At 37.1% G+C, this 19065-nt stretch overlaps 1 protein-coding gene across 12 annotated transcripts in view; it reads right to left on the bottom strand.

The window, feature by feature from the left end:
• The window catches only part of TRPM3 (transient receptor potential cation channel subfamily M member 3), a 415524-nt gene that overhangs the window by 113836 nt on the left and 282623 nt on the right, over positions 1-19065 (bottom strand). For 11 of the 12 annotated variants that reach the window (XM_072151012.1, XM_072150963.1, XM_072150982.1 and 8 more), the window contains exons 2-4: positions 8570-8649; positions 3672-3876; positions 2221-2434 (exon numbers count right to left, since the gene is read on the bottom strand). In XM_072151012.1, the coding sequence (XP_072007113.1) occupies positions 2221-2434; positions 3672-3876; positions 8570-8649 (499 nt within the window). Of the gene's footprint in view, positions 1-2220; positions 2435-3671; positions 3877-8569; positions 8650-11106; positions 11233-13582; positions 13985-19065 lie in introns of those variants that run through there. The other variant, XM_072151004.1, reaches the window with a different exon arrangement.

The raw sequence follows: 19065 nt of genomic DNA, 5'->3' as shown, positions 1-19065 counted from the left end.
GTTATACTTTGTATAATTAAAAGTTATTACATTTTCAAATATACTCCCTGTATTAATTCCTCATGGTTTTCTAGATCTCTGCTTGTTGTCATTTTATAGAAAGCTTTGTTTATTTCCACTAGACAGAAATCTGCCCATGGTCACACACAGTGGCGCAACTAGGAGAGACAAGGCCCCTTAGCAGGCTACTGCATGGGGCTCCCCTTCCCACTTAAAAAATATACATATTAGTATACTCGCACATGCAAGTTACAAACACATATAAATACAGTCATGTGCACACACAGCATATAAATACACGTACATATGCAATATGCTCACATACAGTGTATACGGACACCATATACACATCACAGATACTGCATATATACATCACAGTATATGTTATATACATATTATGCTGAACATGTGCAGTACAATATAGATATATTGGTGCACATCCTCCATTCTTTATTGTGTCAGGTCAGATGACGGGGCCCCCTGACTCTATGGGCCCCATAGCAGCTGCTATGGCTGCTACCGCTGTAGTTACGCCCCTGGTCACACAGGTGCACGGCTCGTTACATCACACAGCTGTGATTACTCAGCTGTGATATAACGAGCTGTGCACCTGTGTGACCATGGTCAGATTTCTATCCACTGGAAGTAAACTTGAACCTTTCTATAGAATGAATAATCAATCTAAAAAATTGTGAGGAATTGATACAGAAAGTATATTGTAAAAATGTATCATTTTTCAGCATGCAAACAATAACAGTAATTTGCTAAAATGAGAATACCTCTTTAATAAATTTAATTACAGGGTGATTTATCATTGTGTGCCCTCTCATACGCTGGATATATCAGAAGTCTCCACGGCTTACTTGATGCCCCTTCACACCTAGTGGCACAAGGGGAAAATATTCACAATTCCTACCCAAGCGTAAGGGTTGTAGGTTTTTCAAGGGTTGTATGCCAGAAAAGTGGTGTATTACAAGCCTATCTAAATCTCACCCACTTTCTCTAAAATGGCTTAGCACTGGGATGGAAATATATTACATTGGGGAAACCTGCAACAAATATATAATAAATATAATAACTGCCACGACAGAGAAGATAAAGCATTACAGCATTACATGATCTTTGCAATTGAGGGACTTCTTAATACCTGAAAGTGGTTTGGTATTTGTCTGTATGTAAACCTAAATATGTATACTTGAATGTGGTCTTAAATATCTATTTGCATGTACATGAAAGAATATATATTCCCTGATTATATACAGTATATTTCTGAAATATTCCTTTAAATTCTGAATAAACCATATTCCAGAGATTTATTATTTCCATCAGCTTGGAAAACTTCCCAGAGCCAAATAGTTTATTTTGCTATTAGGAATAAGTGTACAGACATCTACTCCCTAGATAATGTCTACTTTAATGTTTTATACCTACGTTTCCAGATTAGTAAGAGCTCACAAAGATCTCATCTGAGAATATCTGACTTTATAAATCTGTCACTGCAGGTTGACTTTCTGGAAAAAAAATTCTAAAATATCTCACTTGCAATCACTGAACTCTGAGGTCCAGGAATGCAGTAAAGTCATCTATATGGCCTAGTTTTTTTTTGGTAATATCTTGACCTTTGACAGTATACTGTGCAGCTCAAATATCACTGTGAAAAAAATATTTGGGTCACCAAATAGTTTATTTTCTTAGAAAATGCACCATTAGAGAAAAGAAAATATGGAGCTGGTATATTAAGACTAAGCAATGGTCTTAGTTATCTGGTGCCAGACAGGTCTGAATTATTAAGAGAGTCCAACCTGTTAATAATTTTGGCACATGCCCTGCACCACAATTGAAATCTAGAATTCTGCTTTAAGTTGTTTGGTGCAGGTTGTAGTAAATCTGACAGACTGAAGTGTCCCTGCCATGTTCCCTGTGTTGCTCAATCCACTTAGCAGGATGCAAATTTTTAAAAAGTCACAATTTTCATGGCATATAAGGCACAATATATGCCATACTTGTGGCATGGCATATAAGGCACAATTTTTTTTCCAAATGTTTTACAACATCTTAACCAGTTACAATAAAATGAATAATTGACAATGAGGCATTACTAATTCCTTTCACAATATGAAATTGGTTGGATGGTTTCAGAATCAGTTATATTAACCAATTAGGACCATTTGACAGACTTGGACATTGTAATGTAGCTATCTAACACAAGATGCATTTTACCAGTATTGACTCCTCCAGTAAATATCCAAGCTCCTGTCGTCATGGCAGCTTTGATTAGGCCTTTCCCGAAAACCTGTTTCAGTTTTGGCTGGAGTTCAAAATTTTGGAGGCCTCCATGGACTGATATGAGAAGCTTTGGCAGTTCTAGCTGCCACTCCTTTGTCATAAGGTGCAGCAGTAAGTCAGGCTTGGTGTCAAAGGAAACACGTACATACTGCAAACAGAAAGAAAAAGAAGATATAGGCGCATTATGTTATTCAAATGAGGAATTATGCTGTGTTTCGTGTAATGTCTTAACGAGATCCTCTATTTTTATGCCTTTGCACAGGATGGAAGTCCATGCATCATACAGAAATATGAAACAAGGACTCCATATCTGCAGGCCAAACCTAAAGCAAACCTGTCATGGTGATTTTGGACACTAAATCCCCCACAGGTCCTTATGGACCAGTGGTTTAGTGTCCCCAATCCCCCTGTAGTTTTTTTAAGTAATTGAGCAATGAAGCTGGGGCATTATCCCGGCTTCACTTGCCTAATCATGAGAGAAGTCACCTGCGCGGGATCTTTTGATGTGAGTCTGATGTGCCTTAAAGGACTCACATCTAAGTAAGTATATATTTTTTTTCTCTATGTACAGCCATCAAACAGGTCAATTTTAGACTTTAAACCATAGGTTCATGAGGACCTGTTGTGGGTTTAGGGTCCTTAATCGAACTGACATGTCCTTTTAAAGAATTGTTACCCTGATGTTGCTGCAGTTCATCAGGCAGACACGGAGTCCTTTTCATACTCCTGTCCTGTGCAATGTGTTCAGTTCTGGGGTTCAGACCAACATGTGGGTTGTTTACACTAGCTGTTCGTGTGAAGGTGACCCCAGTGCTACTTTATTTGGAAAATTAGGGGCAGTGTTGTGTTTCCTGAATATGTAACTAAAAGGCACAATTCCATTTACTGTTACCATGTATCTTGTGAGTCCAACAAAAACACCAGCAGAAGACTAATTGCAATTTTATTATATGTCGTACGCAAAGGTGGAGTTTTCAGAATACAAATACTGGAAAATGGAAATCTTTATGAGTTCACTCATTTATTTGTCTTACTTACATACATACCAACTGTAATAAGGATGGTGGCATACATATAGTGCTCATTCTAGCAAAACACTTTTGGGAAGTGAGATGCCTCCACTTGTGGAAAGTGTGTTTTATGAGTATGGTTTTGCTATTGTAAATTTATAAGCAGAAAAGAATAATAATTGTTTTCCAAGGTCACTTTAGTAAATTTTTATCCCACAAACCACTTTTAAGATTGATCTTTGTAGTATACAGTAGTAGTAAACACAAATTATTATTATTACTGTAGACCCTGTAGACCACTGTACATACATACATACAAATATAATAAAAAAAACTCTAAAATGCTTTTCAGGATGTTGAATAAGAGAGATGTACCATGGCCTTATTGGAGTGCCCCCCTCCTTGGAATTCGATTGTCCCAAAGGCATCAGTAGGGCTGAGCTGAGTATGTTTCCCGATTGACCACTTTTCTGATTGCACATCATTACGATTCAGCCTGCCTTCATTCTTCTCATTTTGAATGATGGATATACTTGGAGTCAACCCAACATGTTGGCCTATGAGGCGCCCACAACAACACCTACAGCATAAAAAGAAACAATGCAGTGATTATTTGAGCATTACAACATGTTGCAATGTAGAACTATACAAGACAATCTGGGCTTCCAGGATGGCATTTATATTGTGTTCAGCTTTCTGCAGTATGATGGACTCAAACACTGCACCAGCTATTACATTTCATTTTCCTCTCTGATAACTTGGACTAAACTCTGCATAACCTTTTCACTCTGTCAGAATGCTTGTACTTCTCATGTTGTAAGTTTCTTATTTTTTTTCACTAATTCTTCCAATGAGATAAAAGAAATACAAGCGTCAAGGCATGGCACCCCAAAGCATGTAAAAAGCCACAATTCCAACATTTTAGTCAGTTTTGTGGAGACCATAGCTGAAACCTTTACCAGGTCTGACCTGGTGTAAATTGCCTTCCAGCACACGTACTAAGAGGCCTGAGCCTGTTAGAATATCCAGTGTGCTGTGGTGGGGGGAATATAATAAAATAATTTAAATTACCCCATAATGTTTGATAAAAATTGGTTTACCTTGTTTCGATCTGGTTTATGGAGATTTACAAACAATACTACATTAATAAAACCATAAAATCTCCACAAGCCAAATGTAATGAGGGCCTGTGCTGATTAAATGATAAGCAAAAATATAGGGTTTTTTTAAAATGCATAACTTTCATGTATAAAAGAATATTTGTGACTCGATAAAATGGCAAATGGTAAGTGAAGGTGCCATTAAGGAAAGGGGCACAATTAAAGGGGTTTTCCCATGAAAGAAAGTTTTTACATTTTAATCCTCTAGTGATGTTTGCACAATAAAGATAATTTTTAACCCCTTACTTTGCAATTTTAGTCAGTTTTATTGCTGTTTTTGGTCCTATCACTGAATGATGGTAAGTGTGGGCAGGGACTTTCTAAGCAGTCACTTCATGATTCCTCCTTGCTATGAGATGCTGTGGGCTGACAATGTGCTTAGATTATCATAGTACAGGAATTAAATACACTTTCATTTAGCTTCTGGAGATTCTATTAATATCTGACACATAGAAAAGATGAATATAAGACACAATGTCACCCTCAGCTCTGCTACCTCACCTATGCTCCCCCCCTCAGATCAAGAGCTTATCTTGTCTGTAGAATTTGTTAAACCTCTGCAACTGATGCTGGACAGTTAGTGCCTCTGTGTGAAGTTCTCTCTGCATTCTGCCCCTCCGCTGCAGTACAAAGGAATCTATTCATGCCATGGGAATCTGCCTGACCATAGTCAGGCGTTTATGGTCATATCTGGAGACAACTGATATATAAACATCATGACTGATACAGTTTGGAATTATATCTGTTAAATGCTGTATTTTTGGTAATGGCATCAACATGTTATTTTGTTATCCTGAGTATATTTAAGTATATTTATCTTTTTTTCAAAGGTTTATGCATTTTTAAAATACAGAACTATGCAACCAAACAAACAGGCGGTGTTGATTAATTGTGCATATCACAATATAGCATACAAGTTCAAGGAGAGAAAATTAGCATACTAATGACAGCCTAAAGCAATGACCTCAGTGGGGAGAGATATCTTATTTCACCAATAAAAATATAAACAAGACAGAAAAAACACACATTCATACACATTCATCCGAAAAAAACATTCAACTTATCAGGACATTTCCGACTTTCAGAAAGGACTTAAAAAAGGGGGACATAGCTATTGTCTAGAGTCAGCCATCGTCGCAGCGTTGGTTTTTCAGGGTCCTTCCAAGACATTACTATAACCTTACAGGCAAATAGAGTAAAATCTAAAAACCATTTTGTCATAGTGGCCCTGAATCACCTCCCCAATGACAACAAACATACCTGATTGGTGCGAAGTCTAGGAATCTCAAAGTGAGAATGGAAAATAAGAAAACCTCAGACCTAAAACCAGACACCCTTGGACTATCCCACACACAATGGAGAAATGTTTCCACTGCAGCCCATAACAGAAACATAGATCTGATGAGAGTTACCCCATTCTGCACAATCTAGCAGGTGTAAAATATATACGATGCAGAAACTGCGATTGAATAAGAAAGTCTCTGTGTCAGATCCACTGGAGAGGGGGAACTGTGTCTGCTGGTCCTTCCAGCCTTCTTGCTGACAATGCTAGTGGTCTTCCCCGAGTTTTTGCACGTCTCCACACTAACTCCGTCCCCTGTCCACAGCAAGTTACCCCTGCTGCACGCTCGGGGCAGCGGGCATCCAGGATGCATGCGCTTTAGGGAAGTTAATGCTTTCTGTCTTCTGAATCAGCCTGGGTTCCTGCTCCTATGGGATTCTGGGGGGGATCTCAGGATGCATAAATTTGATCTGGACTTTCCAACTGTGCCAGTGTTTGTCCTTCTGGAACTCACAGCCTGGTCTCCTGTTCTTCCTTAGCATTGTTTTCTCTTTCCCGGTACTCTATTTCGCCAGTTAGTTTTCTATTCCTTGACTAGCGGTTTTGTCCTTAACGTACCCTCTTGTGTAACCCGGCGGTTCTGCTCACTCTTCTATGTTTTGTGTTTGTTCATCTTTAGTTCTCTTTTCTTGTGTCTGCTTTAGTTTCTTATGCTGTCTTGAATCCTGTTTGTTTCTTCATTGTTCGTTCTGTTTTTTCCCTCTGTCTGAATATGTCCGAACACCCACACTGGAGTTTTTATGTCCGTACCTCCTCACAGCAGCCGACAGACCTATTTGGGTTCCTCTCACCTCCCAGGGCCTTGCAGGGTAGATAGGAGGTTCCTGTGGCAGAGGCTCCCTACCTTCAAGGGGGTTTCTGCCTTGGTAGGGTCTAGTCTGGAGCAATGCACAGGCCTGCGTAAAGGTCTTGGAAAGGTCAAGAGCCACAAGGAGCCCCTCCAGCTTGGAGAATTCCAGTGGAGGAGACAAGGAGTTAAATTACACATGTATAGCATGACACAACTGTAAATAGGAAAGCTGCACACTCCTAGGGACCCCAAACCACTCACCATGATCAGACAGGGACAACGTACCAGACTCTGCTACGCATAAGTGACCCAAGAACTTAACCCCAGCTCTTGCCCACATATTAGCAAAATCCCTGAGTCAGAATCACATGTGCAAGTTTCCAAACCTTGGTCACCATACAAATAGAAACAGGCGCATTACAGGAGGGCTGATACCTATACAGCACACCTGTAAGACTTTCAAAGGAACCCATGAGAGCACCTGCCAGTGCCATAGCTGCATTACTCAAATCAAAGTCCACCCATCAGTTAGCGTACACTATCCGAGAGACTAAGTAGTAAAAGTTTAGATTAGGAGTGGTCATATCCCCCGCACCTTTGGAGACTGAAGCAAGGCAAGACTAAATCGAAGCATCCAACCCTGCCAGTAAAAGTGACCTGCTATCCAATAACTGTAACATACTTTTTGGGAGACTAATTGGACATACATGGAATAGATGGAAAAATTTGGAGAGAGAAATAATTTTAAATATATTAATCCTACCTTTATTAATCAATACCTTTAATCAGAGTAGACTTCTGCATAGCTACTGCCAATGTCAGTACTCTGTTGGACTTTGCACATTATTTTATGTGCAAACTGCTTGCACATGAATTTCAGATGTGTCTGCGCCACATATGTGCGACTCGCAACCCTTTTGTGTCGCGGCTGCACTAGTCTTTACCCAACATAAATTTCATCAATGAAATAGTCTTTCTGGTGCACATTCAGAGCTTGGGCCACATGTATCATAAAAAGTTTGACAGACGTGTGTTGCATGCCGCATCTTAAAGGTGCACCAAAAAAGTTGGTGCATTCTGTCAGGGCAGTGCAGGGAGTGCCAGATTCATGCAGAGTGTGCACCACAATTCATGAATCTGGGGCCCTCTGCACATTACACAGGCAAACTGCACAATTAGTAAATGTGCCCCAATGTATACATTGTAGGGTGGTCATCCAACTCTGCGTTGAAAAATATGTGTGAAATGTGTGAAAAAGATGGAGTAAATACAAAATATTTGTTAAAAGGGGAGAAGGTGCATTTTGAAGTTTTGACACAATAGATTATGTCCTTCAGATAGACCAGGTAAGACATAACATAATGGGGGTCATTTACTAAGGGCCCGATTCGCGGTTTCCCGACGTGTTACCCGAATATTTCCGATTAGCGCCGATTTCCCCCGGGATTTCGGCGCACGCGATCGGATTGTGGCGCATCGGCGCTGGCATGCACGCAACGGAAATCGGGGGCGTGGCCTAGCGAAAACCCGACAGATTCGGAAAAACCGCCGCATTTAAAAAAAATGTGTCGCAGAGCTTGCACTTACCTTCACTCAGCCGGCTCAGTGTACTTCAGTGCGTTCCGATGATCATCAGCGCAGCAGCGCCACCTGGTGGACGGCGGAGGAACTACCTTAATGAATCCCGGCCGGACTCGAATCCACCGCAGAGAACGCGCCGCTGGATCGCGAATGGACCGGGTAAGTAAATCTGCCCCATTGTGCAGTTCTTGTATTTACAGAAAAGGGTTAGTTGCAGATATGCTGTATGAAAAAACAAGCCATTTACTAACATTTAGCCTTTTTCATTATCTATAATCAAACAAAATGAAGGTTTAGGGCCCCTTATAATAAGTTTCTTTAAAAAAATTAATAGTTTAAAGGCTTAAATAAATTATCATTAGTATAACGAAGAAAACAACTGTCGTTATGAAAACCTTACCTATGGGGGTCTTTGGTGCTGGGTATGATGTGCACACACTCTCTTTTGTGAAAGGCTCGTTCGATCCATGATTTCTGGGCCTAAATGAAGATAGAACAAAAAAATGTTAACAAAAAAAATCAATAGGAAATGCCTTTCTAAGACAAGAGAACAAATGTAGCAATCATCTTGAATATACACAGCTATTGATCAACACAGGAATGTGCTCAGATTCTCATGATACATGGACAGATTTTTTTCTGCCTGAGAAAATAATCTAGCCGATAATTAAGTATGCAACACTGGAATCTCTAGAAAACTGTTATACAGGCAGTCCCCGGGTTACATACAAGATAGGGTCTGTAGGTTTGTTCTTAAGTTGAATTTGTATGTAAGTCGGAACTGTATACTTTATCATTGTAACCCCCAGCCAAATTTTTTTTGGTCTCGGTGACAATTGGATTTTAAAAATGTTGGATTGTCATTAGAACCCGGATTAACAATAAAGCTTCATTGTAGACACCAGTGATAACTGTTATAGGTGTTTATTGTAGCCTAAGGCTAAAGTACAGTAAATTGCCAACATCCAAAGGTCCGTTTGTAACTAGGGGTCATATGTAAGTCAGGTGTTCTTAAGTAGGGGACCGCCTGTACTCCTAAATAGGAATGTGCTGTCATTTTACCAAGGATCATTGCTCCACTAAGTGTTACTGGTGGGGGGGTGGGGACTAAACACTGACCTTTTCAAATATATGAAAACACCCATCACTGGGCTTAGCGACGCCCCCTGCTCCTCTACAGCCAATCCTGAGTAAGGGGAGTTATTCATATATTTGAAAAGGTCACATGTTTCCCAAGGGTGTGGGAAGGAAACTGCTCCTTTCCAGCCCCTCCCAAAAGGCAACTGTGTAGTCACACAGCAGATACTAATGAAAGGTACAATATAACATCTCTTTTTTTCTGTAAAACCGATTTTTTTATACAAAAACACTTTGGCAGTGTATGTACTATGCTCTGTGGGGACTGGGGGAGTGCTAAAAATGGGTCTCCTGGTGACAGGTTCCTTTTAAGTGGTTAAACCCTATGGAAGAATAGAATTTGAGCCTCCAAAAAACTATTGTATTTACAGTCATTCTATTACCAAATAGTTAACTTTAACAAGTACAGCACTTAAATTTTCTAGAAGGAAAGCAGATTTTATACAGTATTTCATATATTTCCAGCATTTGTTTTGCCATTCTTTGGTAACAATTAAATAAAATATGTATATTCATATACATTTAAAATGTTAGTGTATGGCATTGCGTATTGGATGACTAAACAAAACATACTGGCAACACAGTGGGGCCAACCTTGTCTCTACTGTCAGGAAACCCTCCTTATGATAGAGCTAGCTTTGAGGCCTGCTAGGAGGTGTACTCTTAACAATGAGACTTGAAGTGTATGTTCATTTAGTTTGACTTACTTGCTGAATACCTTTGACCTTCAGTGTTTGCTTGTTTATCAAATATATTCATTTGGCCAAAAAACCTCTTGTGTTCTATATAAGGGCAATGGAAGCCTAAGGATTTGTTCATGTTTTGCCCCTGAAGCTTTTTGGCTGAACATTTGTACCTTAATTCTGTGTAAATATAACCTAAGCTATTCTTCTCCAGTTTGTTTTGGAATTGTGAATGAAAGCAAAGAATAGATATAAGCTGTTAAGATGATTTAAATTACCATAAAATTACTGTGGTATTGAATAATAAGTTCAAATTGAGTTTTAACATTTGCATACACAAGTCAAGAATAGGTCAAGTACTCTTGGGGCATCAGCTTGTTGTGTGAAAAATATATCTTTTGGCTCTCCCTAAAAACAGAATGAAGTTAACAATAAACATTTACAAGTGTCATTTTCTGCAACTATAGCTTTGTTTTGCCCTAAGCATTGTAGACCTGAAAGAAGGAAAAGTTATTCTCATAAGAGATTTATCTCTAGTTCATTTGTTATTATCTCTTTTTCTCCTTCAAGGCAAGGATTCAGCAAATCTGCCTTTTTTTTTATGGAAGGTTAGTATGAATAGTGTCAACAGGCAAACAGATTTTCAGCAGAACCATAAGTAATACTTATCAAACAAAAGAAAGGGCTCATCATTTGTAGCAACCTACAGATGTGAACCTACATACTGATCAACCAGTATGGACCACAACAAAGTGTGTTATCCCTGGACCTCAGTAGTTTCAACATTTTCCCCCCTACACAGGGATCTGGTCTTCGCTAAAAAGAGATTTCAGGCTACTACCTCTTGTCTTTGGGTCTAGCAGCGGGTACAGAGACACCAATTCAAGCCACCAAAGGAACCGACTAAAGAAATGGTCAAGTATTGTTGAGGTCAGGGCAGCCCACATACTAGTAAAGTTCAGAGATAATCAAAGGATAAAGGCTGGAAACACAGAATCGTAGGCCAGGTACAAGCCTTCGTTGTACACAAAGGATGCTAGGTTACAAATCAAAGGATAAACATGTATAATCATAAGAAACAAACATTTGATGTAGCAAGACTAAACAAGCTACAAACCTTGGATTGAAGCACTGGGCCCACAACCATAAAGAGCCATACAACACTCTGGACACAGGGATGGCTCCAAGGGCCATTGGCAGGGAGACTACAACAACATTGTTATTTAACCCAACTTGATGATAGCTTGGATAATGCAATACAAAAAGAAAGAGATTTTTGGAAAGATTTTTTGAGCTCAGTTTCAAGTCCATAATATGCATAAAAGTCAATCAAATCCACCAATTTGCATGATGGGACTGGCTGGCTGTCTTTTATGGGGGCCTCCTGATTCTGTCTCGCCAAACGATATTTGAGTAGTTTAACATCCAATTCTTTAGTTTATTTTTGCTAATTGCTTTATTGGTCTGGATGTGGATTTCTCTCCAATATATAAACATTTCTCTCAACATATATAAAAGGAAGATTTGGGAATATTAGATGTCAGCAAAATGAACAACTTGCATGACTGCACTAGTATCATAGTATCATCATAGTTTATACTGTTGAAAAAAGACACATGTCCATCAAGTTCAAAAAGGAAATGAAAAAGACCACCTAGAGCATCCAAAGTTAGAATTGTGTTGAAAAAAGCTTTAGAGACTATAACCCAATCATTTTTGTGACATAATACTTTCACTTAAGCCTAAACTAGGTATGCTCAAAATAGATGGTTTTATAAAAGCCCATAGTTTGGGGTTTTTCAGAATATGAATATCCTCCTATGACTTCACATAAAAATAAATACATATGTTAGAGGTATATATTTTTTATATTTATATATTTGCATCTAGTAATTAGTATTTTTTTCTGTAATAACAAGATAAATAACAAGATAAATAAAAAGGTTTTCAAGAAAACTGGGCTACAATTATTTTGCATTAACATAAAGACTGATATTCATTAGATGTTATGAATTCATTAGATGAGATGTTTGGTAGTTTAATGTATTTTGTTTAAAAGAGCACATACTGTTGGAACATTGGATATTAGATAACTCTATTCCATAAGATAAATTAATACATTAAAAAGAATGCTTCAGGAATTTCTAAAATAAAACACTGAAAATTGCACTTGTTGGCTTATTCTAGAAAATTGTGGTTGAATTTAGTTCTTTACGGTTTAATAAGATTTAGTGCTAAAAGTAGGTCACATTTTGGAAGGTGATAGCCCTGATTTGACCTTGATTAGTTGCAGTGTCACCACTTCTCAGCTTGCACTTTTGCCCTATTTTTACTTTACAGGTGCATAAAAAAACTAAGAACTGAATTTAGAAATGTATTTACCATTGTATTCATTCTTCAAAAGGTGATTTTTACATTTTCTTAAATGAATGACCTTTTATTGTTTTTTATTGTGTACTGTAACCCCCTACCTACAACCATTTCTCCAAAAAACTGTATGAGACCCTTAGCAAAACATCTCAAAACAGCCACAGTAAAATTTCCTGCCTGTTCTACATATGCATGAAGAACAACTGCATTTCCTGGTCATAGAAGGCTCTACAATTATGTTATTATTTATGAGATACCATTCATTTTCTCTTATATAAAGAGTAAACAAACATTCATGTGGGAAAGTAGTTCACATTAGGACATTGGTTACATAAATGACAGCATGTAACTGCCTAGGGAAATATGAATTATATTGTACTTAACATTCGCTTCCTGCTGTCTAATTGTCATTATATTCTTACTTAACACATTACATTAAGGATCATTGAAGTGATTGGGGCAGCAAAAACCTATTTACCCATCTGTGTTGTAACTTCCTTGAATAATACCCAGTCTAAGTCCTTGTATTAAACTTATATTATATTTTTAAGGAGTTAATTTAGCATTTACAAATTATATTCAATACTGTTGTAAAAATATTGTTTTCATAAATAATTTCACAAAGAAGGATGCCATTTACTATCCTAACGTAGGACAGTATTATATTTAGATTGAAATGCTCTATATAATAATATATAGGAGTAATATCATTCTTAATTCTGGAAATAATTGATGGTTGTGGCCTTAACTCTGGTAATAATACTTTTATATTAGTACAAGGCTGGAAATTAAGACATATTACCAAATAACTAAACATATAATTCAAAACTAGACTTAATTAATATTATTAATTTATTTTAATCAAACATATATCTATCTATATATCCCTCTATTTTCTATCTATCAATCTATAATCTGTCTTTATCTATCCATTATGTATTTCCTATATACTTATATTTAATTAATAATGCTATCATTATCATTCTATCTTAGCTCCAAACTTGTCTTATACCTATATAGCTATAGGCTAGACTTGGGTACAAGCCCATTAACCTCTTGTATCACCCCTTTCTCTATATGAAGTCATTCCTGTTGTCTTATCTTTTCTGTTTATGTTCTGCAGAATATGTTGATGCTACATGAATAAAGGTTGATATGATTTCTATGGATCGTTCTTAGATTTATCTATAGATAGATACAAATAAAAAAAGTAAATTCTATACCTGAGTTCCAAGCAAGTTCTTCACCAAAGGCAGTCAGTCAGTCATCTAAGCGTGTGTTGTCTTTGGTGCTTTGCTGCTGACCCATTATTCTAATAGCATATTCATGAATCTTGACCGCCCACTGCACAAGCCACTCTTTTCTTACCCAGCTGAAGGTAGAACAGGCACTGACCCTGAGCCCATTAGCTACGTGGAATGTACTGCTGTGGGATTAGCCTCATTAAAAGTTCCAGAGACATTCATGGCAGCCCCCAAATACACTGCATGATTTCTCCATCTAATCTGACGCCAAAAGAAAAACAAATCCCCTGAGAGCTTGGATTTAACTGGCACAAGCCCTGGCAGGTTTTTTCCCCCCTTTTTTTACCCTTTCGTACAGAATGTGAAAGTGTGATAAGGTGTACTGGCCTCTGAAAGCTCAGCTCTAAAAAGCTAATTCTTCAAAAGGCACAGTGTGCTATAGCACAGAGGAATCCGCACACACAAGAGATATTGTTAATCTGTGAAGAATGAATCCAGTGTGTTTACAGGCAAACACATGGGAAACTCTATGCCGTGGCTCTGTACTGCAAACATCAATATTGACGGAGTGCAATCTTACAGGTTGGAGGCTAAGAGTTTTCTTTGTTTGAAGTCTACAAAATTAATATAAGCATTATTAATGTATACATAGTACTAATTCAAGTACTAAACAGTAACAAGAACATTTCTGTAAAATATCTTTTGGCAGCTTCTGAACTGCTAGGGGGAGATGTACTCTGCTTTCTCCCACACGTGTGGTAAGGTGATATTTTTGGAAGGGGACAATGGTCCAGCCATCTTTTCTATAACATGGGTGAACAAATTATCACACAACAGATCCTTTCAGTACAATAGTGGTCCACAAACATCTTGTACAAATGAAAAACTATAAAAAGAAATTCCTGTGTTTTGCCAAAACGCAAACATTCTATTTTGGGCCTGATTATTTCCAAGTAAAAAAAGGAAGCCAAAATATTAAATTAGTAATTCATCTTTGTTGATACTGGAAACACAACCTTGTAATAGATAAGTGTTTACATGAAAATGTCCTATGTGCATATAGTTATTAGCTTCAGAATATGGCAAAACTTTCTTTTTGTACAAAAGGTTTTCATTTTTAAAAATGTATTAAAACCTGATATAACCTATGTAAATTTGGTATCCCTGCGATCAAACTGCCCTAAAGAATTAAAGGGAAGGTGTCAGTTAGAGCTGCTTCTCAGTACATGGCATGAAATAGTAAATACTGTTACCAGGAAGTAAAATTTGTTATGCAGAAAATAACCCCTCATGAAGCTCTGTAGAATGAAAAATAAAAAGTCTTTAAAATTTTTAATTTTTAAAATAAGGCAGCAAAAATGGAAAAGCAATGACATGTACAAGCAAGTCAGGTTCTCCAGACAGAGGAAATTGCCTATATTACATCTACCCAGGACACATAGGGCATTTCTATTAGTAATTTTCCAGTATGGATACAATGGGGTTGTCGTTTTGGCACACATAGGTAATCAAGAAGTCATGATTTTCGTGATAGGAAACATTTTATTAATACCACAGTAAAACAAACGCTTTTCGAAGTCGCACAAGACCACTTTTTCAAGTGAAAGAGAGTAAAAATGAAATAATTGAGAATACAAAATTAATAAAGCAATAGATACGGCGCACAAGCTGATAAAAGATAGATGTAAATGAAGTAGTATATTTAGTGTATACATTATTAACAAATAATGTGGTAATACAATAAATATATATATTGACCCTATATTGTTCAGTCAGTTTGCCAAATTCATTTTTTTGAACAAGGCTAAGCTTTATCAAAAAGGTTTTCCCAAATAAAATGGTTAACTCAGCACTTGCAAAAAAATTAACACAATCCAATTGTCTTCTTCCCTCTAAGAAACCTCTTATAAAACAAAAGATGAGAATTCCCCACAGAAGAAATTATATACCAATTTTATCACAACTTATAATTGCCAACATGGTGTGATTAGAAAGATCTTAGACAAACACTGGCCTTTAAAATCATCCTCAACTTTGTAAACATACCTAAAAACCCCCAGTATCATCTATAGAAGAACTTACAAATTGTGTGGCCCACAGCAAACTCTGAAATAAAATCTCTCAAAAAAGCCTTAAAAATTCTGTTTTTCCAAATCTAACTAGAAGTTATATATGTGGCCAATCCAATTGCAAATGCTGTTTAAACATTTCCTATAAATTAAAAAATTTAAAAGTCATACTACCAATGAAACATTCCAAATCAAGACGTTTATGAACTGTTCCTCTGTCTATGTTATATATCTTTTGTAATGTACCTTTGGCTTTCAATGTGTGGGCTGCACAACCCAACAACTCTAAAATCGTATGAATAATCACTGTTGCACTACACTACATATAGGTACATCAAATACAGCGTCTCACAACATGGCCATACCCACCATCAAAATCACTTCATGGTCTTCTCCTTAACTCCATTAGAACAAATGCCATGGTGCAATGACCATTTCAGCAAGTTTTGGTAAAGAGAATTGTTCTGGATTTTTAAGATCAATTACCCGGCCCATAAAGGTGACTCATTAGAAAATAAATTTTGAACTCCCTGCTCCCCCAATCTCACCTCAATTTTTCACATTAATTGATACCTACATTACAACTATATACTCATTCCTGTCACCTTTGTCCGTTACTTTGCCCTGGCATTGTTATTCTTTAAATAGACATGATTTACCGTAAGTTTATCAGATTTGTAGATCTATTTCCCATCATTCACATTGACATGTTATCACTACTTTTTGGGTCTGTTCGATGACAGATATACTACATTTATGCAGGTTGTATTGTATGCATTTTAAAAAACAAAAATCTTTTGCACAAAAAAAAATTCAGCAATTTGACATCTTCTGACAATAATAATGTTTTCATACTTTATTGTACAAAGCTGTGTAAGGTGTCATTTTTGTTAATGTTTTGTTTTTGTTTGTGAGCTGATGGAGCATGTAAGGACTATCTGACTTTTTGATAATTTTTTAATAACATTTTTATGTGTTGATAAAATGGCAAAAAGTGGTGTTCTGGATGTTTGGGCCCTATTTTCCATTAAGGTTCAAATGATACTTTCATAGATACGTTTTTGGACGCGATGATACCTAACATGTTTATTATTGTATATCAGTTCTAGGTAAAGAAGGGTGACTTAAACTTTAACCCTAGGGAGTCTAATTAAACCTACCATATACTGCAATACTACTATATTGCAGTATATGGAGAATTTGCTATAGAACTGTAAAAGTATGTCACTGAGAGACTATTGCAGATCTTCAGCAATGACAGGTCCTGGAGACAACACGAGGAGCTACAATGAAAGCCTATATGGAGGCTTAGCCAGTGGCAGTCAAAGGATTAATACCTGCAATAGCATCCAGCACCAGTGAGACAGGAAAGACATAAAGACTGGAAAAATCACAAATACAGAGGGACAAAACAACATGGAAGACAGAACACACAATGGCATGCAAAACCGAGTCAAAACCAAGATGGTAGTGGAGCACAGAAACGAGAGGCAAGAGAATAGTCAAGTGAACAAGCAGAAGTGAGATACACAGAAAAGCAAGTAGCAGTAACAATAGCAAATAAACAAGTGTCAGAAAACTGAGAATGAACCAGCAGTGAAACTGGCTAGGATATAAAAGAGGTAAAGGACCCCACCCCCAGCAGCTGACTTCTTCAGCCATCCATCATCAACCTATAAGATGACATTTTGTGTCAAAAGGATGTTAAATATTAATGTTATAAATATAAAAAGTTTGAGGTTTTATTTGTCGCCCTGCTCATGACTTCTATTCACTAAAGGAAAAATGACAGGTACAGCACAACCTAATAGTTTAGGACAAGATGCTCTAGAAATGTTATGTTATGAACAACACAATTATTTACTAAAATAGACATTGTAGAAGAGGAGAATAATGAGAATCCATAATATCTGCATTATGCATGGAGTCTACCATGAAATACACTGTGAATAATATTAACCTGTGAGTTGTACTTTGCCAACCTACAACTTTATTATAAGATGATTGATACATGCAGATAAATTGGATTCTCTGTGAGTGTTTTTGGACCCATAATATAAAAAATCATGTTAAAAATGTATAAAGTTAATACAAACAATAGCACAATATTCAGATGGATGGTATTATATACCTATATGTCATATCATATCATATAGTACTATGCAGTACGGTATAATACACTATAGAGCCAGGTAAAGATTTTCAATTAAATATCTTCAGTTAAGAGAATGCAGTCCTGTCACTGTAGCAGCATGATCACTCTTGACCTTCCAGCGTTCTAAAAATGACCTTGTTAAAGAGTCAGAAGCGACAATCACGCTGGCGTACAGATTGTGCAGTGCAGCACTTGTTGGACGGGATAGCAGGCGGTGTTTCTTAAATCTTTTGGAATCTGATTACACAGGACATTCCATTACTGTTGCCACAGCAGGCTCTTGTAACAAGGCTTGCTGATTACTACTTACACATTGTTTCCATGTGATTTATTGAAGGATTTCATTTAATACAGATTAGGCTTTTTAATAAACTGTGGATAATTGAAGACTCAAAGCTTCATTAGCTGTTGTTCAATGAAGTGAATTCATATAGGCTTTCCCTTTCTGGACTTTAAGCTATACAAGGTATTGGAACAAAATGTACATGATATATTAGCTCAACTTTAGTACATTGTAAATGATAGAGTAATAGTTGTACTTGTATTAAAAGAGTGGAGAGACTACACGCACATGGTAATCTGACATTCAACTTTACCGATATCCATGATCAATGGATGATCACAACATGTGCAATCTTGGCAGTTGCCGAGGGGACTGTGGGCTCCAAACCACCCACCATTCACAGATCTATACTGCCAAAAAAATCTATTATAAATGCATCTTTATGATGCAAATACAAATGATTATGACAGCAGCCCAACAGAGATTGCTCTGTCTTTCCCCATCTATGATACAGGAAAAGAAATGATGTAATTGTGCTAGCTACTTATTTTTGCCAAAACGTGGGCAGAAGAGTCTGAGAAAGGACACAGCAGATGGATTTATTTTTAGTTTCATTCTTTTATCATTGCCTACAGTCAATGGGGCACTGTATATAGATGAGTCGGGGCTGTATATAAATTAATTAGGGGTACCGGGCCTGTATATAAATGAATCCAGGAGCTGAATACTAATGAATTAAGTAGGTACAGTTAATGGGGAGTGTATATAATTAATTAGGGGGGCTGTTTATAAGTGAATTGGGTGGGTGCTGTACATAAATTAATCCTGGATGTTATATGTAAATGCATTAATTAGGATGCTCTGTATATAACGTAATTCAGGCTTATGGTGCACATAAAATAATTAAATTGGGAGGGTGTTGTATGTATTTTAATTTATGCAGACTATATGTCAT

Source organism: Engystomops pustulosus, chromosome 1 (assembly GCF_040894005.1).
Source record: "Engystomops pustulosus chromosome 1, aEngPut4.maternal, whole genome shotgun sequence".
Taxonomy (NCBI): Eukaryota; Metazoa; Chordata; class Amphibia; order Anura; family Leptodactylidae; genus Engystomops; species Engystomops pustulosus.
The sequence above is the reverse complement of the archived record's forward strand: the minus strand, read 5'-3'. Positions and strand labels throughout refer to the sequence as shown.